We start from the raw sequence: 22938 nt of genomic DNA on the forward strand, positions 1-22938 counted from the left end.
AGACGCTCTCCACCCCAGGGTGTTGAGGGAGCTAGCTGGGGTTATTGCAGGGCCCTTGGCACAGCTCTACGAGCGCTGGTGGTGCTCGGGCCAGGTGCCAGATGACTGGAAGATAGCTAATGTGGTCCCCATCTTCAGAAAAGGGAAGAGAGAGGACCTGGGCAACTAAAGGCCCATCAGTCTTATTTCTATCCTTGGGAAACTCTTTGAGAAGATTCTCAAGGAGCACATCTGTGATGGGCCTGCTTCAGGGATGATGCTCAAGGGCAACCAGCATGGTTTCATTAGGTGCAGGTCTTGTCAGACCAACCTGATCGCCTTTTATGATCAGGTCACAAAGGCAATGGATGCAGGTGTTGCTGTGGACGTAGTCTTTCTAGACTTCAGCAAGGCCTTTGACACCGTCTCCCACCCCATCCTCATTAAAAAACTAGGTGACCGTGGCATTGATGCCTACACAGTCAGATGGATTGCATATTGGCTCAAGGGTCGTACTCAGAGGGTGGTGGTGGACAGGTCATATTCAACCTGGGGGGAAGTGGGTAGCGAAGTCCCCCAGGGCTCGGTCCTTGGGCCTGCGCTGTTCAATTTCTTCATCAGCGATTTGGACGACAGGGTGAAATGCAACCTGTTTAAATTCGCTGATGATACCAAAATTTGGGGTGAGGTGAGCACGCTAGTAGGGAGGGAAAGACTGCAGCAAGACCTGGATAGGTTCCAAGAGTGGGCTGACATAAACAAGATGCGTTTCAGTACTCGCAAGTGCAGGGTGCTGCACTTAGGCAGTAGAAACCAGCAGCACACCTATAGAATGAGAAACTCCCTTCTTGAGAGCACGGAGGCAGAAAGGGATCTTGGAGTCATTACTGACTCCAAGATGAACGTGGGCCGACAATGCGAAGTCACGGTTGGCAGGGCTAACCGCACCTTGTGGTGCATCCACAGGTGCATCTCAAGTAGAGCCAGGGAGGTGATCCTCCCCCTCTATGCAACGCTGGTCAGGCCACAGCTGGAGTACTGCGTCCAGTTCTGTGCGCCCCATTTCAGGAGGGATGTGGACAACATTGAAAGGGTCCAGAGGAGGGCCACCCGCATGATCTGGGGACTACAGGGCAGACCCTACATTGAAAGACTGCGGGACCTAAACCTGTTCAGCCTTCACAAGAGAAGGCTGAGGGGGGACCTGGTGACTGTCTATAAACTCACTAGGGGGGACCAGAGGGTTTAGGGAAGACACTGTTTCCCCTAGCGCCCCCTGGCATGACAAGGAATAATGGACACAAGTTATTAGAGAGTAGATTTAGATTAAACATCCGCAAGAACTACTTCACAGTTAGGGTGGCTGGGAGCTGGAACAAACTTCCAAGGGAAGTGGTGCTGGCTCCTACCCTGGGGATCTTTAAGAAGAGGCTTGATGCCTACCTGGCTGGACTCTTTTGAGTCCAGTTTTTTCTTCTGCCCAGGCAGGGGGTTGGACTTGAAGATCTACAAGGTCCCTTACGACCCTACTTCTATGATTCTATGATCATGAGCCGGTCCAAAGAGGTGATCCTCCCCCTTTATGCGACACTTGTCAGGCTGCAGTTGGAGCACTGAGTCCAGTTCTGGGAACCGCACTTCAGGAGGGATGTGGATAGCATAGGGAGGGTCCAGAGGAGGGCCACTCACCTGATCAGGGGGCAGCAGGGTAGGCCCTATGAGGAGAGACTACAGCACCTGAACCTGTTCAGCCTATACAAAAGAAGGCTGAGACGGGTAGCCGGTGGCCACCTACAAATTTGCCAAGGGTGACCAGCAGGCGATGGGAGAGTCTCTGTTCCCTCAAGCACTACTGGGAGTTATAAGGAATAACAGCCATAAGTTGACTGAGAGTAGGTTGAGGCTAGACGTCAGGAGGCACTACTTCACAGTCAGGGTGACTAGGAGCTGGAACTAACTTTCTAGGGAAGTGATGCTTGCCCTTACCCTGGGGGTCTTCAGAAGGAGGCTAGACAATAATCTAGCTGGGGTCGTTTGACCCCAGCATTCTTTCCTGCCCATGGCAGGGGATAGGACTTGATGACTTGCTTAGGTCCCTTCTGACCCTACAGAAACAGGCACTGCCCGGGGGGGGGGGCAGCTCTTGCTGCTGCTTGCATTTCAGGGGGGTGGGGGAGCTGTCCCCCTCCCCCGGATCTATGCAGAGTTAGCGTGTGGGCTAGACCTGGTGCTGTGCAGCTCTTCTTGGCAGGGGCTGGGCTTGGAGTAGGCGCTGCTGGCGCTGGGAGGGGGTGCAGCCACCCCAAATTTCACTACTACTCAGCTTCCAGTTCCGTTCCTCCAGGTGCAGCTTGGCTCCATGTCCCATCTCCACCCATGCGCTGGGAAGAGCTGAGGCTGTGCTGGGTGATTAGTAGCAGCGGCAGCATTGGGTGCGGAGCTGCAGTGAAATTTAGGGTGGATGCAGCCCCCTTCCAGTGCTGCTGATGCCTGCTCTGAGGCTCTTTTGGCACTGCGTGCAGCTCTTCTTGGTTGGGTTGGGCGCAGAGTGGGTGCTTAGAGAGGGGCTGCAGCCACCTGAGATTTCACTACAGCTTTACTTCCAGTGCCGCTGCTGCCTCCAGCTGCCCAGTGCAGCCTCAGCTCTTCCCAGCGCATGGGTGGAGGTGGGATTAGAGCCGGGTTTGCATCTGGTGTCATAGGACTGGGAGCAGAGTGGCAGTGAAATTTGGGGTGGCTGCAGCCACTTCCAGCACTGCTGGCACCCACTCCAAGCCCAGCCTCCGCTGAGAATAGTCATGCAGTGTCAGCTCTAGCCTGCCCCCGTGTCCTCCTGGGGTGCGAGCAGTGGTAGGTGCCTCCCCCATCCCCATGAGGTGCACCTCTGTCCCATGCCCCCATCCCACCTGGGCAGCATCTGCCCCTGCCCCCTCCTCACCGCAGGGGCTGTTTGATCTGGCCCACCCCCCCATACCCCTTCCCTCCCCTTCCACCACACTGGTTTTACCAGCTGGAGGCAGCTGTATTGGATAGGTATCAGTCGATATGCCTCCTTAAATATTGGCTATCGGTATTGGCCCCCAAAATCTGTGTTGGTGCACCCCTACCAAATTTAGCCATCAACATTCCAGCCATGCATTTTACTTGCCTTAACTGTGTGTTTGTGTTTCTGAATGTAAAATCAGAAATCCAGGAGGCTTTTGAAAGTCTCAAACAGACATTCAGTTTCTTTTGGGAGAAAAGCTGCTCTCCCAGGAGAAACCATGAACATGAAGAAATCTGAACTTCTGCTCCCAGAGTAAAAATAAGCACTCTAGGAAAAAATAACCTAGGCAACTTCCTGGGTTAAGTCACTTTCAGGAGAATTTCCCCTGAGAGAGCAAATGTCTGTATATGCTGTGAATTTCCTCTCAGATGAGAACATAGTCCTCCAGCTTTCACTTGACCACCCCCTGCCTTCCCTTGCTCATAAGAGACAGAGTGTCACTTTCTGGACTCTGCTGCTCAGAAAATCCCCATGTTGTATTGCAAGGAAAGAAAAGCTGACCATAGGCATTTTGGGGCAGCCAATGCACTGCTGCCATCTGTTCCCAGACAAAGGGAGTCTGCAGAGATGTGTGCACAGGGCCCTCCTCTGGCTGCACAGTGTCAGCACTGCAAGCATACCACTCTTCAGGGCCTCAGCATTTGAATGTCTGTACACACTGTAAGTTTCTCTACCAGGAGAACAAACCTGGTAGAATTCTCCTAGATTATTTGAATGTCTGTATGCAGCCTAAATCTCTCCTGACATATATATATTGCTAATGCTGTAGTGTCTGTACTCATTCATGCTTCTTATCCAAAATCATATGTTGTTGGCAGTTCCTTGATTCAACGTTCACATATATTATGGCTCATTAATGGGTCTTGAGGTGATTTAAAAGTCTAATTTTGAGCCATGTATCTGTCCACAAAAGTTATGTCTTTCTACAGGGGAGACTGTAAGATGAGATTCCTCTGCTTTTCCTTCCTTTACTATCTCTTCTTTAATTCAAGGGCAAGTTGCTTTACCTCAAAATGGGCTGCTGCTTAGTTGAGGTTGTGGCATCATTGGAGTCAGCTGGCAGCCAGCTCCTTCTAGCTCTAGATGTTGGTATCTGTTTTCTTGAGGTTTGCCTTCAGTATGTCCACACCTATGATTTTGAAAAGAACTCATGAGCTGTACAATAGGAGAATAGACCTGGAGCCCTAGCCCACAGCAAAATTGTCTTAGGAATGGGTAGCTTGGTTAGTGAACCCTTAAAAAAGAGACCATTGTAAATACCTCTGGAGTGAAGAACAGTGGTGCCACTGTACCAATCAACTTCTTCAGTTCCCTGAATCCTAATACCAGACCTGTTGCACTGGACAGGAATTAAAGGAAGGCACTTCTATCTTGGGCGGAAAGTCAGCTTCCTGACTTAATACATGCCCTCCAATTTTGTGGATCTGACTCTTTGGTGGGTGGGGGAGGAGGGTGATGGGAGAGTTGGGAAAGGTGCACATTTTCTATGGGGAAAAAATATGATGGTAAATAAAGACCCAGTGAAACTTAGTACGTATGAAGGGAAACTTTGAAAGTACAAATGTCAAAAAAGTCAGCAGTTGCTGCATGTTCCCATCTCTTTTTGTGCTTCACTTAGTGTTTTTTTCTTTTTAATAATGTGTTGTTAAATAAGTACATCGCTACTGAAGGTAACGGTGGGATATGAGATGAGAGAGAAAAAGCATTGTGTTAGTTTGTTAAAGGTGTTCACAGGTGTTGTACGTGTTTTTAAATCATATATACGATTTAAAAACTAGCCATGTCATCTGTAAACTTATTCTGCTAAATCCATTGTGCTCAATTTCTGGCCTGTGGGCCAGGTCTGGCCTACAGCTCCACGTGATCCAGTGTGTGGGGTTCCCCATGAGCCTGGAAACTTGGCGATGGGGGAGTGGTGACAGCATTAATTGTCCCTTCCCTTGCTGCGAAAACTCGAGACGCATGTAGGTTTGGGTCCTGTGAATCTGGCACTTGATCCTAGTGCACAGAGCTGGGCAGGGGCAGTTCGGGTTCCAAGTGCCCAATCTTGGTGCAAGGGTTGGGGGGGGTGCTGACCCCTTGACACCCAGTCTTGGCACAGAAGCGGGTGGTGTCTGCCTTCTCCCTGGGACCTAGTCCTGATGGGTTGGAAGGGGTGGTGCTGGGCCCTCAGGGTCTAATCCCAGCATGCAGGGGGTAGCTTCAGCCTCCTGAGCCCTGTCTGGTGCACAGATGGGTTATGACACCAGGGTGCTAAAGGATATTTAAATGCTTTATTGCTGAAAAAAATGTCTTGGAAAATCAGCCATGTTACTTTAGCTTTTGGATTTGTATTGGTTAGAGACCTGGCTTGAAATCAAGACTTAGATTTAACTTGTTCTCATTTCAGCCCTGGATAGATCACAGTCCAGGAGAGATGGAGGTTTCAAAAATAATTGGAGCTTTGATCATGGAGAAGAAAGCGAAGGAGATGCAGAGAAAGAGTAAGGATAATTTTATCTAAAATATTGAAAGTAAAAATGTTTAATTATAAAAATATGCTTTTTGTAAAAAGGGAGACTTGACAATGGGTAATTCATCTTTCTCAATTATATAGTTGATCCAATAGAAGATATCACTGACAAAACCCTGGCCTCTTGCATTTTTTCTAGACCATCATACCTGTCACATCACTCTAGCACCACTATTTTTTTGTAAATTATCATTATTACTAGGCTACAGTATTATAACTATCTGTTTTTTTAGTGGGTTTTTTGGTTTTGTTTTTTAAGAAGACTTCAGTAATTTAATGCTGAACAAGTAAAATCTCATTTGTAATAACTGAACTGTTTGTTCTTAGCTGTTCTTAGTGGACAAAAGCTTATATTAAATTGGAAATGATGGGAAATACATAGTCATCATTTCAGAGATGCTGTATTTATTCTCAAAACAAGCAACGTATATTGGGGAAATTAAGAGTTAAAAATGTAAATTAAATGTGAACATTAAGGTAAGCAAATCAAGTTAAAGCAGCCAAACAACTCTAATTCTGCCACAGAATAATGTTATTATGCAATAACTCTAGAGTGACAACATATTTAATTTTTGTAATTCCAGACAGGATAAAAAATTACTTTTAAAGAAACAGGATTTCCTCACATCTTTTTCTAATTATGTAGAATTGCAGTTTTCTTTATTTCCCAGCTATTTGCTTCCTATCTTTTTTACATGTTTGGATTTCATTTAATTCTTAATTTCTTGGGTTTGTAGTTAAAACATTTACTTCATCCTTGTCTTATTGGGGTGTCTTCTCAGCCTGAATCTAACTCTTCGGGAATGGTAGTGGCAATCATGAAAAGACAGATATTTTAAAGAGGAGGATAAATTTCATGGGATTTTTTTTGCCAGCTTAGTGAGGAACCTTAGTGGAAGGTGATTACTTAACCAAAAACTATCTATACACATACAATTTCAACAAGTTTTTTCTGTGTAGAAACACTTGTGTTTTTTAAAATAACCTACTAGGGAGTCTGACATTAGGATTCTAAATTTCTTAATTGTTTCTGCTGCTTTTTTTTTTTAAATAGATAATACAGTAGTGCTCAACCTTTTTTACCTGGTGGGCCAGATGCATTGAGTGGGACCAGTCCATCAGCTAAATTAAGCCCCACAAGCCAGGATTGGGATCTAAGACCTGGCCCCGCTTCCTCCTGCCGCTATGCCCTGGGATTGAGTCCTGGAGCCTGGTACCACCCCACCTGGCCCTGTGCACTGGGACTGGGGATCAGGGATATGATCCAGAGTGCAGGTCCGGGTTTCCTCATGGATTTGGAAATTTGGCAAAGGGAGAGTGATCTCACTGCTCCTCAATTACCAAACTTACACACTTCTGGGGAGCTGCGTGTGCAAGATGGCACTGTGCTGCAGGCCAGGGGCTGAGCACTGCTGGACTAATATATTTACGTGTACATTTTCAATAATTTGGATTAAGTGCCATAATTTTTAAGAGGGTGCCTCACTTTTCTATCAAGTAAATGGAGATTGAGTTCTGTTTTGAAGTGGAAAAACTGGTTAAATTTTAGCTATCCCTCTATCATTATCATCAGGTATCTCATCTCTGTATGAATGTAACAGGTGTGTATATCTCAAGGCTGATCTCCACAATGGGCCATTCGCCTATCTTGCTTGCTATGCCTTTGATGTAATGACTAAGTTATTTCTAAGCAAGAGGCTACTCATTTTAATATCCCAATGTCTAGGGTTCACATACAACTCCACCCTTTGTGTCCCAAGCCTTGCAGGTGTTACTACCATCTATCACTTCTGCGCCACTCTGATGCTAGGTTTTACACCCCTGTATCTACACCTTGCTGGCACTAAACTGTCTCTGCACTCTTGTGCCTGCACTCCTCTGATACTAGGGCACTCTGTGCTCTTGTATCTGCACCACTCTGGCTCTAGGGTTTTCTGCACCCTTATATCTGCACCCCTCTGGGCTAGGGCTCGCTGTGCTCCTCTAGCTCTAGGGCTCTCTGCAACCTTATATCTGCACCCTTCTGGTGCTCAGGCTCTCTGCACCCCTTGTATCTGCACCACTAGGGCAATTTTTTTCTCTTTCTCTATGTGCCTATCACTAACACTGCCCAAATTCTGGGATCGTATCTCCAGGCACTAATGAGGCCTCCAAACCTCCCCTTACAGCCTCATCCTGGTCCTCCAGTGTAAACAGAAACACAAACAAAGCCTCTAGGTTATAACTTAAGTATCATCAACAGTACTATGCCTCGTTTAGGGTCAAACTTACACCTTTAGTACAGCATGCTCCCATAGTCTTAAGTACCTGAGAGGTTCCTAAAGTCTCACAGCACTTGAGTGACAAAGCATAAAGCACCCATACTTGAGCAGCCTTCACATGCAAGAGCTCCTCCTTTGGCAGTTGCCAGAGAGAAGGTGTCCTGCTGTCTCCAGCCCTGAGCCTATATATCCTGGAGCCGTGCATCCATGTGACTCCTTCAGGTATTACCCTGGGAACCCGCAGCTGGGGAGCTCTGTGGGCTAGGCTGCTTCAACCTTAAATGACCAGGCATACCTTAGTGCTTTGCTACAATGAACGATGCTTTTTTAATAAAAGCAATAGTCCATCAAGCATAACAAATGGATTTAAGTAGTGGAGAAAGACACACAGGATATATCTATATGGCCTCTGGAGTAAACCTAGGAATGCTGTTAAGAGAGAAACTCCACCAACTCTGATCTACTTTATGAGCATCCAAGCCTGCAAGTTGGACAGTGGTGACAGCCTGAGCGGCCTGGTACCTGAGGGTATGGAAGACTAAGGAAAGATGATAGGAGATTTGCCTTTTTCTGAATGTACGTGTCTGATAAGAAATTGATCTGTATACTGTTAGGCTTAGGAAAAACACTTGTTGTAGCCTCCAAAATAGGTGATTAGTATATATTGCCCTTTTAATTTCTCATTCAGCGTATCTGTGAAAATTGTATCAATCTTCTGTTTCATAAATCATTTGACACTTATACGAGTTACATAATTTAGTTGTAAACTAACTGGGACCAATTCTCATCCTTCTTATAGTTCATACTTGGTCCTTTCTGAGAGATTTGTATAATCATATCTTTTCTAAACACTGAAAACAATTATTTAGATAATATACAACTTTTTCCTACATGTTACCTATTTCTCTAAAGAGTTTTATAAGAGCTTTGAAAAGCTACTCCTTTGAGGAAGCTAGAATGCTACTGCTGTTCTGTATTCTTAACTGGAGAGAAATTGCTGCTACTTAGTTTTTCTTTTGCGTTTTTTTCTGATAGGATAGTTGTTTCAAATGCCTGATGGTGTTTTGTATTTGTCTTTTAATTTGGTGGAAATTTTTATTCAAAGCAGTTATTTTGATGTGATCCCACTTAATTTCCAGAGTTTTCTTCTGGCGTTTTAATTTTGATTATCACAGCTTCACACACACCTCTGTCTTTTTGCTGCTTCTTACCACATTGTTTTTTTTGTTGTTTTTTTTTAAGTATGTTGAACTTTGTATCTTCACGTAGAAAATAAAGGAGTCGTTTCCTGGTTCTTGGTAGAAAGGCTTTTACAGAGTGTAAACTTCATTTTATTTGAAGCGTGATCTAGTGCAGGACTGTCCCAACTGGCTGCTCATATGCTGCATGCATCTCCTAAGGTGGGGTCAGCAACCTCCGGCATGTGTGCTGAGCATGGCATGCAAGGCCACTTTGCTCAGCACACCACTGCCACCTTAGGCTCTAGGCAGCTGCTGCCAGCCACAAAGCCTGGGCTGCTCCCAGCAGGTGGCTGGGCAGCTGCAAGCCCTGCTGCAAGAAGACCAGGCTCCATGGTTGGCAGCAGCTGCCCAGAGCCTGGGCCAGTTGCAGCCAGGAGGTTGCAAACATCTGGTTCAGGCTCCGGCATTAGCTCCATACTGGCGGGTGCATGCATGCCTCGGAGTGGATGGTAGGGTAGGAGCCTGAGGCAGTACAACTCCGGCCTCTCCCCGACTGCTGGCACAGAGCTGATGGCGGGGCTCCGGAGCCCAGTGCAGCTGTTTGCAGCCAGCCTGGGCTCTGGGCAGCTGCAGCAAGCAGCAGGAAGGCTGCAAACAGCGGCGCTAGGCTCCACAGCCCCAGCATCAGCTCTATGCTGACAGCGACCGCACGTGCACCTCAGTGCTGCCTCAGGCCCTATTCCCACCGTCTGCTCCAAGGCACACATGCACCTGCCAGTACGAAGCTGATGCTGGAGCCCAGAGCAGCTGGCTGCAGCTGGCCCAGGCTCTGTAGCTGCTGCCAGCCACAGAGCCCAGGCTGCTTGCAGCAGGGCTTGCAGCTGAGCCTGCCTGACTCCCACCTGCTCTGAGTCCAGCCCTGGCCCAGCCCCGCCCCCCCACCCAGGATGAGGCTGGCGCTGTCCCTCACCAGAAGTACCACACCTTTTGCAGGCTTAGCTGTTCAGGGTGGGTTGGTGGTTGGGCTGATGGGCAGGCTCCAAGCCGGGGCCTTGGCCAGCTGTGCTGCAGCCTGGGGGCTGGCTGCTGAGGGAAACAGAGGGGCTCTGACGGGACCAAGGCATTGTTGGGTCGGACTTTGTCCAGTGGCCCAGGTTCTGTGCGTTTGTCTGCCTCTGGTTCTGTGTGCCCACACGTCTGGTTCTGGATGTGTGTGCGCATGTATCTGTTCTGGGTGTGTTTTCGTTCTCAGTCTTTGTGCAGGTTGTTCTGTGTGTGTGTGCGTGTCTCTGGTTCTCTCTGCTCTCCTTTTTCCTTCTCTTTCTTTCTTTCTTTCTCTCTCCTTTTTCTCTTATTTGTCTCTTTTTTTTTCTTCCCCCTCTCATTGCAACATGCTCAACAAAAAAAGGAATACATAAAGGCAACGTTTATGATTATTAAGTATACTAATATGCAGTGCATTCTCCCCCCCCCCCAAGTTTGTTTTTCTGTCGTGTCGGGACTCCGGCGCTTTCCAAGGTAGACACTTTGTGGTTTTTTCAGCACTCTGGCCAAAAAACATTGCCTACTCCTTTCCTAAGGGGGTGGATAATGGGTGGCCTCTAGGCTTCTGGTCCAGGCATTGCTCTCCTCCCTCCCCCCCCCCCCCCCCCCCCCCCCCCCCCCTTTTCCTCTGATGTGGGAGTCCCTGTGCTCTTTCTTGAGCTTTTGCTGCCTCCCTCTGCCCATGGGGGTAGCACATAGCAGCCTTGCCTTCAGGGCTGCGTGGAGCCCATGGTTGAAGTGTTCCAGGGCCCGAGACCCTAGCATAGCATCCATACTGATGCAGTGGGTGGCTTGTTGTAGCACGTCCACATAATATGGGGGAGGCTGTATGATGCATCAATGGAAAGGAGAGGGTAGAAGAAGCTTGTGGTTTGCGAGGCTCATGTAGCACGTTAGAGGTGTAACGGGGAGTGGAAGAAATGCACAGTGCAGCCTGTGGCACATGCTTGGCTTGTATGGGGGGCAGGTCCTGTGGCCCCGAGCCAGTCAGTTGGACAACCCTGATCTATTGACATTAGAATGGTGTTGCTTGTGCCTTTTTGGAGGGTATTGTTGATGGTCATAATTAAGTACTTTGGTTGTGGAACAATACAGCAAGTTTACTGGATTTTACTTTACTTGGATTTTTGTTTGGAAATATAATGCCATTGTTTGAGAGAATGAGGATAAATTATGAGAACATTCAGATATGTATTTTTCTTGCTTATTGTCAAGGATTTAATATAGTATTAAGACCTTTTTAGTAGAAACCTAGCATCTTGAATTGATTCTTGAAAAAATTATCTTGATTGTTTGGTAATGGATATAAATTGAATTTATTGTCATTCTCTCCTCCCTCCCCCCACATTTTTTTTTTTTAAATGACAGTATAGGAATACAAAATTTGGTATGTCCTGTGGTTTAATTAGCAGAATGTTAATATTTTTGGAAAGAAGGAATACCTTCCTATTCATTTAAAAATGACTGGAGGCATTAAATCCTCACAGGTGTCCATTTTTCTCTGGACAGTCTGTCTCTGTCTGAAAGGTATTTATTGTATACAGAAAGAAACTGGAGACCTGAAAATAGGCAAACAGAAATATACATTCTATCACTGAACAATGATACATGTATTTCATCGTTGTTTTCACACTTGCATATTTTCCATAAATATGGAGGCACAGTGAGCTTATTCAGTGTCCAGGACAGGTGGAATATGCTGACAAGAGGAATGTGGGGAGAGGGGTGCTAAAAAGGGAATTCTTACCTGCCTAAGTTCTCTGAACAGGAACAGCAGCTGCTACTACCACTGCAACAGTAGCTGCTTTTCCTGTGCAGAGATCACAGGCAGCAGAGGTGGAGAGAGTGTCTGATGGTAGTAGTCCTGTGGCACAGGCTCTGTGGGACCTGTCACTGGGGTTCCATTTGCTTCACCCACCCCCAGATATGCTACGAGGCATGGGGCTGTGCCTACTGTGAAAGAAATTCCCAGGGGAAAGGAAGTACTCTTCCATTCACCCCAGTGCCCCTAACAGATGCACTGCTTTACAGTGTTGCCACTGCTCTGATAAAGGCTCCTGATGGGGATTTTGGCACTTGTGGCTAGTGCCCTCTTTGCTCCCACCCCCAGCTACACTATGTCACCTGGGCTCTGGGTGGCAGTGGCAGCTGTTCCCTGGTCCCAACTCCGCTCGGCTGTGAGCTGGGAGTGGCTTGCCCAGTAGAGTCAGTCATGCATGTGCCATGGGTTTGCACTAATCTGTTTCTCCAGGGAGCCCAGACAGTGGGCTGCTCCTTGGTCCCAATTCTGTTGGCCTTGCTCAGTAGAGTCAGTTGGAACTGGGCAGGTGGCTTCCCATCAGTATGGGACTTTTGATTCAATTTTCTTCAATGGCTGGGATACCAAGACAGTCTGTGAAATCTGGGACTGTCCCAGCCAATCCAGGACACATGATTCCCCTAGACAGAAGATGAGACTAGTATCCTGTCACTTTGGGTGCTGATTTATTTTCATTCCTTTAGGCCAGGAGTGTTAAACATTAGAGGTGCACCGATTTATTGGTTGCCTGTCAGACTGGCACTGATAAAAGGGGAAATTTTACATTATCGGATTTTTTTTTGGCCATTGTAGCTGATAATGCTGATCGATAAGTATGCCTTCTGGCCAGTGCCCTGGACACTTGAGTTCCCTCTCCCCCACAGGGCCAGGGCTTCCCAGATGCCCAAGTTCCCTTGAGAAGCAGCAGGTTTTCCTTGCAGGTGGGCAGCATTCTAGCCTGCAAGGGGTCTTGCTTGGGGTTGATAGGAGCAAGATGCAGGGGGTGCTGTGTGCATGTAAGTGGCTGCACGCAAGCATGTGGCCAAGAGTACAGCCAGGCAGCATGGAGAGCAGCTTCCTGTGGGTAAGTTTGTGGAGGGGAAGGGGCCTGGGAGGGGCAGACTGAGGCGCCCAGGGTGAGGAAGGGAGTGGGGCTGGGGGGCTGCTTAGCCAGGGTGGTGCATGGGACCCGGGGCAGGGAATGGGACAGTTTCATAGTTAGTAGGGTCGGAAGGGACCTGAGCAGTTCATCAAGTCTGACCCCCTGCCATGGCAGGAAAAAGTACTGGGGTCAAATGACCCCAGCAAGGTGATTGTCAAGCCTTGTCTTAAAGACCCGCAGGGTAGGAGCCAGCACCACATCTCTTGGAAGTTGGTTCCATATCCTAGCCACCCTGACTGTGAAGTAGCGCCTCCTGATGTCTAATCTGAATTTACCCTCTGCCAGCTTGTGACCGTTATTTCTAGTCACTCCTGGTAGTGCTCGGGGGAACAGGGACTCCTGCAATGCCTGCTGGTCCCCTCTGACTAGTTTGTAACAGGCCACTAGATCCCCCCCTCAGCCTTCTCTTGTGGAGGCTGAACAGGTTCAGGTCCCGCAGCCTCTCCTCATAGGGCCTGCCCTGCTGCCCCCTGATCATGCGAGTAGCCCTCCTCTGTACCCTCTCCATGTTGTCCACATCCCTTCTGAAGTGCGGTACCCAGAACTGGATGCAGTACTCCAGCTGCAGCTTGACCAGTGCTACACAGAGGAGGAGTATCACCTCCCTGGACCTGCTTGAGATGCATCTGTGGATGCAGTGTGCGGTTGGCCTTCCTCACTGCATCCCCACACTACCTGCCCATATTCATCTTGGCATCAATCATGACTCCAAGATCCTTTTCTACCTCTGTACTGACGAGAAGGTTGTTCCCTAGCCTGTAGGTATGGTGCTGGTTCTTCCTCCCCAGGTGCAGCACCTTGCACTTATCATTGTTGAATCCCATCCTATCCTCGTCCGGCCACCCTGATGGGTGGATCATCTAGCAGGTGGGGGGGGGGGACAGCTCCCTGCCACTGTGCACACCTCCTGGGGCAGGCATGGTGGTGTCTGTGTGTGGACTGGATATGGGCTGATCACTGTGGGTTTGGGGCTCTCTGCTCTTCTGCCTTGGGAGCCCTGGCAGTAGTGGAGGTGATGAGACGCACTCCTCCTGCCAGGTGGGTAGGGGGCATGATAGGGTGGGGTTCTGGAGGGAAAGGCAGCAGAGTCCCGAGCCCACAGCAAGCAGCCCATGTCTGCCCTACGGACAACTCTGGGAGGGAGCACATGCCCCCCCCACCCCCATGCCTCCCCTGCGGGGGGTGTGCACAGTGGTGGGGAGCCACCCCTCCTATACCTCACTCAGGCCTCTGCTGCACACACGGCATTGTCATGGCAGGAGCCGGTAACTATCCCTTTGTTGCTGAGTATAGCACCTTGTGATCACATCCTGGCATCTCCTCCCTCTACTCGCTGGGACTTGTAGTCTGCTGTGGGCTCAGGGCAGGGGTGGGGAATGGGGACTAGACTGCACTTGACAAGGTGTTCTGGGCATGTGGCCATAACTGTCAGCTACAATGACCAAAAAAAAGTTGATAACATAATTTTTCCTTTTATTGGTGCTGATCCAGTAGCCAATTGATATATTGATGCACTCCTACCATTTACGTAACTCTGTGAACTATAGTTGCCTTTTGAATATTCACATTTATGTAATTGTATGGCATTTTAAAATACTTTTTTCCCCTCATGTTTCCCCTTTTGTTTGCATTTAGGTTTTCTTTGTACAAGTCTCACATAAATTGTCAAACTAATTTTAATATTTTTCCACTATCATGCCACCCACTATAAAGTGCCCTGCTGTTTGGGATCATTTGTAAGGTATCTACATAAATGCCTGTCTCTAATCCAAAAATGTTAACTTGTGTATTGTGGCCCTGTGTATGGCTTAAAATGTTTTGTTGGCATTGAGCTCTATTACATTATATCCACTTTTCTCTTTCATCCCTAATTATGTAGTGAGGCAAATCTGCTCAGCATAGATGAAATTGATGGGCCCTTCACTCCCAATGAAGAAAAGAAGGTAAGTAATATATGTGTATCTAATTTAATATATATTATTTTAAGATCGAGTGTTTTTAAATAATGTTATGATCCCATCTATTAAACAAAAATGAAGATCAGTGTATATATTTTGTGTAGAAAATGCTGAAGAATTACTTTGTTACATATCTTTACTATTATTCTCATTCTCTGTTCTATAAACATGCTTACTGTCCTGTAGTCTGAAATTATTAACCTGAATGGTCAGTTTTAATTCTAGATATGTACCAGTTACAGGCTTATAAAGATTGTCTCCTGAATAGATTTTTTTTCCCCTCTTCTTTCTCTATGATACCTAGAGGAACTGTCCAACTGGCAGCCTGTAGGTTGCATGGAGCCTGTAAGAGGTTAAATTGCAGCTCTCCAGACTCCTTTCTAGTATCCACTGCCCCTGCAACAGTAGCAAGACTGTGGGCTCTTCTCTACTGCTTTCTTTGGCTGCTACTTCCTTTCCTCATCCCAGGGAATGGGGCTGCACAGCAGCTCGGGGGACTGAGGATGGGCCTTGGAGCACAGGGTGCAGCAGTGGGGGACATGGGTGCATGGTATAGCAGAGTGGTGCTTGCAGAGGTGTGTGGTGTACTTTTGGAGGGGGAGGAGTGTTGGGGAGTATGTGGCTGGTGGAGGAGTAATGTGGCTTACCTTGATATGGCCCCTGGCTTCTTTGAAGTTGGACAGTCCTGATTCCTGGTGACACATTTCCTAATTTTTATATTCATTTGGGTTTTGTGGGTAGGGTGGGCACTGAAGTGTGGTAATTGTCTTTTTGACAGCAGTTGCTAAGGTAACTTGTTGTGAAGGTACTTCATAGCTCTTGAAAAATTGAATGTTCTCAGTAGCAGAAATATGTACCAAAGGAGAGGCTGCTTTCTTCTTAATAGATTACAAAAAAAGAGCAACTCAGTGAATTGGACCAAATGTAGAATTTATCATATGTCCATACATGATGAATTTGTAGGTGTTGAAGAACTCTAGTAACACCAACTGGTAGCTGTAGCAAATCTGTTTCTTTGATAGATGTAGAATTACATTATTTAACATAAAATTCATATATTGCTTTTAAAAAAGAAATTTTAACAGTAACATTAACTGGGACCAGAAAGTTCCATTTAGATTAAAATTTTAATATATATTAAATACATATTTTGAAGCTTATATTTTTCTAGGCTTACACATTTTCAGTAAAAAAGGACATGTCTCCCCCAAAGTCAGGATGCGGCCCACTAAGCCATTCTATCTGGCCTGCAGGGACCCTAACAAATTTAGAAAATTAATATACATCTGCCCCTGGCTGCCTGTCATGTAGCCCTTGATGGCTTGCCAAAACTCAGTAAGCAACCCTTCACCTGAAATAATTGCCCATCCCTGCTCTAGTTCCTTCAATTGTACCCTTCAGAAAAAATAAACTGAGCAGTCTTTAGAGAGTGTTCTAAAAAGTTTACTTGATCTTTTAATTTGAACAGTGAGTTTACAAAAATGTTGATTGTGTTAGTTTTAGATGTCTTTTTTATTTTTCTAAAAATCAGTGCAAATACATAGTAAACATGGACCATAATAAATACTTGGTAAGTTATTGGTTTTGTTTTCTTGTCACCTCTTAATATCTGCTTATTGTCTCCTTACAGTCACTACATTGTCGGCTAGGAACTATTGGCACCAGTGGCGACTCCTTAAAGACGTATACAAGACGAGGTAAAACTGGAGGTTTGAAAGACTTGAAAGGGAATGCAATTGGACTCAACATGGTTGGACATAGCAAGAAATTGAGGTACAGTGTTGTCAGGTTACTAAATTGTTTGGCTAACAGTTTCTGTTTAAACAAAATATATAATTTATGAATATAGTTTAAAGTGCATTTTACTAGAATTTAAGGAAACATGGTAAAAAGTCATTATTTCTTCTTTGCTAATTCCTACCCCCTGAGATGGAAAGACTTTGTCAATTATCAGCATAGATTTAAATTTAGAATAGATTTCATAGACATCAGGGCTGGAAGGGACCTTGGAAGATCATTGGGTCCAGCCCCTTCCCAAGGGGCAGGAGGTCAGATCACCCCAGGAAGATAAGCATCCAAGCATTTTTTAAGGGTATCCAGAGTAGGTGCTTGTACCACTTCTGGGGGAATTTATTCCAGACTCTGGAGGCAGGTCCTGTCAACCTGGTGGCCTTCTTTGACTAGGTCACAAAATCCTTGGATGCAGGTGTCGCAGTAGATGTCTTTCTGGACTTTAAGAAGGCCTTAGACACTGTCTCTCACCCCATTCTCATTAAAAAAATTAGGAGATTGTGGTGTTGATGCCTACACAGTCAGATGGGTCACTGATTGGCTGGTTGGCTGCACCCAGAGAGTGGTGGTGGATGGGTCATTTTCTACTTGGAGGGATGTGGGCAGTGGGGTCCCCCAGGGTTCAGTCCTCAGGCCCACACTGTTCAACATCTTCATCAGCGACTTGGATGAGAGTGTGAAAAGCACCTTCTACAAATTTGCAGATGACACCAAGATGTAGGGGAAGTGGGTACGCTAGAAGGGAGGGACAGGCTGCAATTGGATCTGGACAGGTTACAGGGGTGGGCGGATGAGAATTAGATGGGATTCAATACAGACAAGTACAGGGAGCACCTAGGGAGAAAGAACCATCAGGATACCTACAGCCTGGGGAACTCCCTTCTCGTCAGCACAGAGGCAGAAAAGGATCTTGTAGTCACTATAGACCTCAAGATGAACATGGGCTGCCAATGTGGGGACGCAGTCAGGAAGGCTAACCGTACCTTGTCATGCATCCACAGATGCATCACAAGCAGGTCCAAGGAGGTGATCCTCCCCTTCCTATATGACATTGGTCAGGCCACAGTTGCAGTAATGTGTCCAGTTCTGGGTGCCTCACTTCAGGTGGGATGTGGGCAACATGGAGAGGTTCCAGAGGAGGGCCATTCACATGATCGGGAGCAGCAGGGTAGGCCCTATAAGGAGAGACTACAGGACCTGAGCCTGTTCAGCCTCCACAAGAGAAGACTGAGAGGGGATCTGGTGGCCATCTATAAACTGGCCAAGGGAGACCACTGGGAGTAACAAGTCATAATGGCCATAAGTTGACTGAGAGTAGATTCAGGCTAGATATCAGGAGGCACGATTTCACAGTCAGGGCGGCTAGGATCTGGAACCAACTTCCAAGGGAAGTGGTGCTTGCTCCTACCCTGGGGGTCTTCAAAAGGAGTCTAGATAGACACCTTGCTGGGGTCGTTTGACCCCAGCGTTCTTTCCTGCCCATGGCAGAGGGTCAAACTTGATGATCTGCTCAGGTCCCTTCCAACCCTACCAACTATGAAACTATGGGGACTCGGATGGTAAACAAGTTTTTCCTTATGTCCAGTCTAAAACAGTCTTCTAGCAGTTTTTGACAGTTGGACTTTGTTTTTCTTTGGGGTGCCCTGGTGAACAGATGATCTCTCAGTTCCTGATGCACACCCCCTTTATACTTAGGCTGCCACCAAGTTACCCCTAAGCCTTCGCTTCTCCTGGCTGAAGAGTCCGATGTCTCTCAGCCTCTTCTCATAAGGCCTGTTTTTTTTACCTATAATCATGTGCGCGGCTCTCCTCTGGACTTTTAAGCTTCTCCACATCCTTTCTAAAGTGTGGCATCCAGAATTGGATGAAATATCCCAGCTGTGGCCTTACCAAGGCTGAGTAAACCGGGAGGATGACTTCTTGGCTGTTGCTTGAGATGTATTGATAGGTGCATGCCAGGGTTTTATTTGCTTTTCTGGCTGTGGCATTGCATTGATGACTTAAGTTCGTCTTGTGGCCGATCATGACACCAAAGCCTCTTTTGGCCATGGTGCTAGTGAGCCTATACTTAGAGGCTGCTAAGCCTATAAGTATGATGTGGTTTTTTTCTACCGGGGTGGAGCACCTTACATTTCTCAGTGTTGAATGTCATCAGGATTTGATTCGCCCACCTTGTGAGCCCGTCTGAGTCAACCTGAATTGCCATACTATCCTCTAGTGTGACTACACTTCCATAATTTGGTGTCATCTGCAAACTGGGCCAATCTGCTTCTGACACCCAAATCTAGATCCTTTCTGAATATATTAAAGCATACTGGTCTGAGTACCAAGTCCTGGGGGATGCCACCATGTGCCATGTTGACTCAGTTCCATTGACTTATCACTCTCTGGCTCTGACCACAGAGCCAGTTCCCCAGCCATCGGACCAAAAGTTATTGAGTCTGCAGTTTCATGATGGCCTCATGGTAAAATTAGGGGAGAACAAGTCAAAGGCTTTTTTTGAAATCCAAATATGTGACATTAGTCTCTTCTCCATTGTCCAGGTGGTGCATCAATCTTCAGGAACCTTTGCCAAGCACCATGAGTTCTCAAATAGCCTTGGTATTGGTTGTGCTGTGATGTCAGCCAACTCTTTTAGCACTCTCGGGTGAATTCCACCCAGGCCAACTGACTTAACAGATGTCTAGCCTTTCAGGCTGTTCCCTCACAAGATCGTCACCAATTATAGGTGTATGTGATTGCCCTTATTCTGGTTACTCTGGTAACCCTGCACCCTGTCAGGCAGGATGATTTGTTTTGGCTGGTGGAAAACCGATGCAAAATAATCATTGAGATCAGCTTTCTCTTGGGTGTCAGTTGTCAGTTGCTCCATTTGGTTCAGCAAGGGTCCGATGTTGCCCTTGTTCTTTTTCTGACTTCCCACATATTTGAAGAAGGACTTTTTATTGTCCTTGATTCCTAGCCAGTTTGAATATTGCTGAAGCTCTGCAAAATATATAATTTTTTTTCATTTTGCACTGCATTGCTACACTTATAAAACCTATCAACACTGCAGCACTTTAAACTGGAATATTTGCTAATCTAACTTTACTGTCATCAGTCTCTCTCTCTTTGTTTCTTTATGTGGCGTTTTGTTTTCATTTAACAAGTTTAAGAACTGTAAATTTTTTGTGTTCTCAAAAGGTTTAGTTGTGCTAAAATTGTTTTTACTGTATGACTATCCTGCAGTACTCTCATTCATTAAAAATAATCATTATGTGGCTATCAGCAACATAGAACACTGATGATATTTGTTGCTATATTTTCAGAAAGTAATGGCTTGCTGTGCCTCGATCCATATTGGCTATCTTTTATTTGTACTTTACAAATACAGGTTTCCATTACATCTTTTAATATGATTTGAGTGCTTACTAGCAACCAGTTTTAAAATTTGCTTGACTACAGATTTTTTTAAAACTTTTTTAAATTTCTTATTTGACCACATTTAATGAAATTGTTTTCATTTCCATTCCTTTTATTTCCATTCCAGGAGTCTCTTCTTGAACCTGATTTTTTTTTTTTTTTTTTTTTTTTTTTTTTAATGCCTGTTTATAAAGGTACAAGCAGTTTCTTTGCTATGTTTTACTAGAGAAAAAGCCTTTTGCATGTATATTAAACATGCCTTGTCTACTTGGAGTACTTCTAACCACTTAAACAGTTCCTTTAACTCTTCAAAAACTAGAATTTTCTTACTGAAAGAGCCTTTGTAGTGATGGAGTTTGCTACAGATTCTACCCTTCCTACAGAATTTGGGTGTGTTTCTCTCTCTCTTTGCCATGCCATGGCATGGCAAGAGGTGCAATTGAGGGGATTAGGGATGAGAGCCCATCACACATTTAAATGAACATCTGTCAATGGCCTTAGACTTCTTAATTTAGCAGTTCTTATCCTAGGTGGACTGGGACTCCCAGCGGTAAAAAAAAATACTTCATAGTCTTAAACTTTAATAAGTATTTGAAATAACCACTCACCAGCTTTGTGTCTGCCCCTCATTGAAAGGGTCTGTAGTCACATTTGTGGTCATGATGCTGGATTTTCAAAACATTTTCCTGTGGATTTCAGCAGTAAGCTATTTCAAATAATAAAAGTACTGTTTCTTACATATACTAGTGATAGCTGAGCAGAAATTAAAAACTCCTTTTTCTTCTCTTCACACAGTTATCAATCAAAACAAAATCACCCCCCTCCTGCAAAATAAGTAAACATGTTCATTTATTTTAGAAATTCTGAAACAAAATTAAAAATAATTTTATATCCTTATAATAAGTGGAACTAGTGTAAAATAGCCTGAAAAAGTAAATATTTTCATTAGCCTAACCTACTTTATGAGGGGAATTATAAAAAACAGGACCACCTTGGTACAGTGAAATTTTTTTTCTTGTTCAGCCTAGTGCTATGACTGACTTCTAACTACTTTTCCAACTTTGATCTTTTAATCTGGTTGAATAATGTGATTATACTGTGAGTAATTATCTTGATTTAATACTGGAGCTGCAATAGCATAACAACTTGTTTATATAATACGTGTATCATAAGGAACCTTACAATTTTAATTTTTCAATCACTTGTATTTTGCATATGCATAACTGTGACCAGTTCACAGTTTGCCTGCAGTAAAGAGTAGTAATGTGTGCCCTTTGACACACAGCGTGGAGGGTGTTCTGTAATTATTCTCTTGAGTTTTGAACATCTAATTCTCAGCAAACTGAGCAAATTAGTTGTACAGTTCACCACATTTACTTGCATATCACACACACCCTTCCCCCCAAAATTGGGGTGTATGCCTTTTTAAGCAGGGATAGTGATTTTCTGTCTGGAGTAGAAGTACTATGCTTTTATTCCTGATCTAGCTTTCGTTCCTGCTTGCAGCAGCAATGGCACTTCTGTTTAGCAGCTGAGGGAGTCCATTGATGGTAATGGCTCTGTGTCCTTCACTTCATAGGTGTTAACAGCTGTCTCTTTTTAATGGCCTTGAGGTTCCACTAGACCAGCTAACCTTTCTTATGGCAGCTTTGCTCTCTTTTACCTAGTCCTGGTCTCTCTTCCTCTGTCATAGCCTTGTAGATTTGGTTTTAGCTCTTTTCAAAATTTGTAGATTCACCTGTGGATACCAGTCTTCACAGCAGCTAGGGTTACATCTTGTTGTTAAGCAGGAAAGAAAGGGTGAGTGAGCTGAAGATTAGGCTCTGTCCCTGCCCTATGCAGCCATAACCCTCAGAAAATATTTTTTCCCTTTCTTCTACCTTCTAAAAAACAAGGTGTGTATTTTACTTGGGGGGTGAAATATGTGGAAAAAATACAGTACATCACTATTAAATATAAAACAGATTGGGTATCTGAAAATCTTGAACCTGTCAGTGGTAGTCTGTGACCTTTACTGTATTTATTTTTTTTCTCTCCAGTCTGTAAGATGGGGAACCTCAGATAGAAAGCATTTTAGAATCTGTAATAGCATGGTAGTGTGTGGGGAATGCCTTGATAAGGGAGGCACGAAGGGATGGTGGACAGTGACAGGCGTGTCTCTTTTATTTTTCAGGTCTTAGGTTTCACATAATGAGTGTTTTGCGATGTAGCTACTATAGTGTATATATTGTAAGTGGATATGGTAGCAAAACCTTAATTTAGTGAATGCATTCCACTATAAAACCCTGTTTTCAGTTGCTTACAAGTTTGCCATACTTTAGCCATGCAGGGTATGGATTTTATTTTTTTGAAATATTTCTAAGCAAGTTCAGCAGTCCTGCAAATAAGGTCAGAACGAAATGCATAGTTTTGGCCGTGTTTAGTTATTTGGAAAGCTCAGTGCCTCTTGCTTTGCAGTGAGGATTTGATGTTTGGTAGAGAGTTACTCACATATTAGTTGTGAGAGTTTTTGTTCAATTTCATGAACATCTGCTTAAATATATGACCATTTTGTAGACCTCCCAAAAATGCAGCTTGAACATAATTTTATTTCCAAGGTCAAATGAGTATCTGAAAATTCCAAGCACACTGAGAATTTTCCATTATAGGGATGCAGAGTTTGAGCAGAGTTGTACTTTTGAATTTGAAGAGCTTCCTTGTCCAGGAAAGGTACTCAGCAGTATTATGAACTGCTACAGTTTGGAATTATCAACTTTATATAGTTGATGGCAGTTAATTTTGTCTTGCTCACTAAGAACAGTGGG

General features: G+C 45.3%; 1 protein-coding gene across 7 annotated transcripts in view; it reads left to right on the forward strand.

Annotated features, from left to right (window-relative positions):
- SENP6 (SUMO specific peptidase 6) overlaps window positions 1–22938 on the forward strand; it is a 134382-nt gene that overhangs the window by 21351 nt on the left and 90093 nt on the right. For all 7 annotated transcript variants that reach the window (XM_090035214.1, XM_090035160.1, XM_090035194.1 and 4 more), the window contains exons 2-4: window positions 5415–5508; window positions 14863–14926; window positions 16572–16714. In XM_090035214.1, the coding sequence (XP_089891340.1) occupies window positions 16689–16714 (26 nt within the window). In that variant the 5' untranslated portion in view covers window positions 5415–5508; window positions 14863–14926; window positions 16572–16688. The remainder of the gene's footprint in view (window positions 1–5414; window positions 5509–14862; window positions 14927–16571; window positions 16715–22938) is intronic.

Source organism: Crocodylus siamensis, chromosome 1 (genome assembly GCF_052110815.1).
Source record: "Crocodylus siamensis isolate JL-2025a chromosome 1, ASM5211081v1, whole genome shotgun sequence".
NCBI classification, from domain to species: Eukaryota; Metazoa; Chordata; order Crocodylia; family Crocodylidae; genus Crocodylus; species Crocodylus siamensis.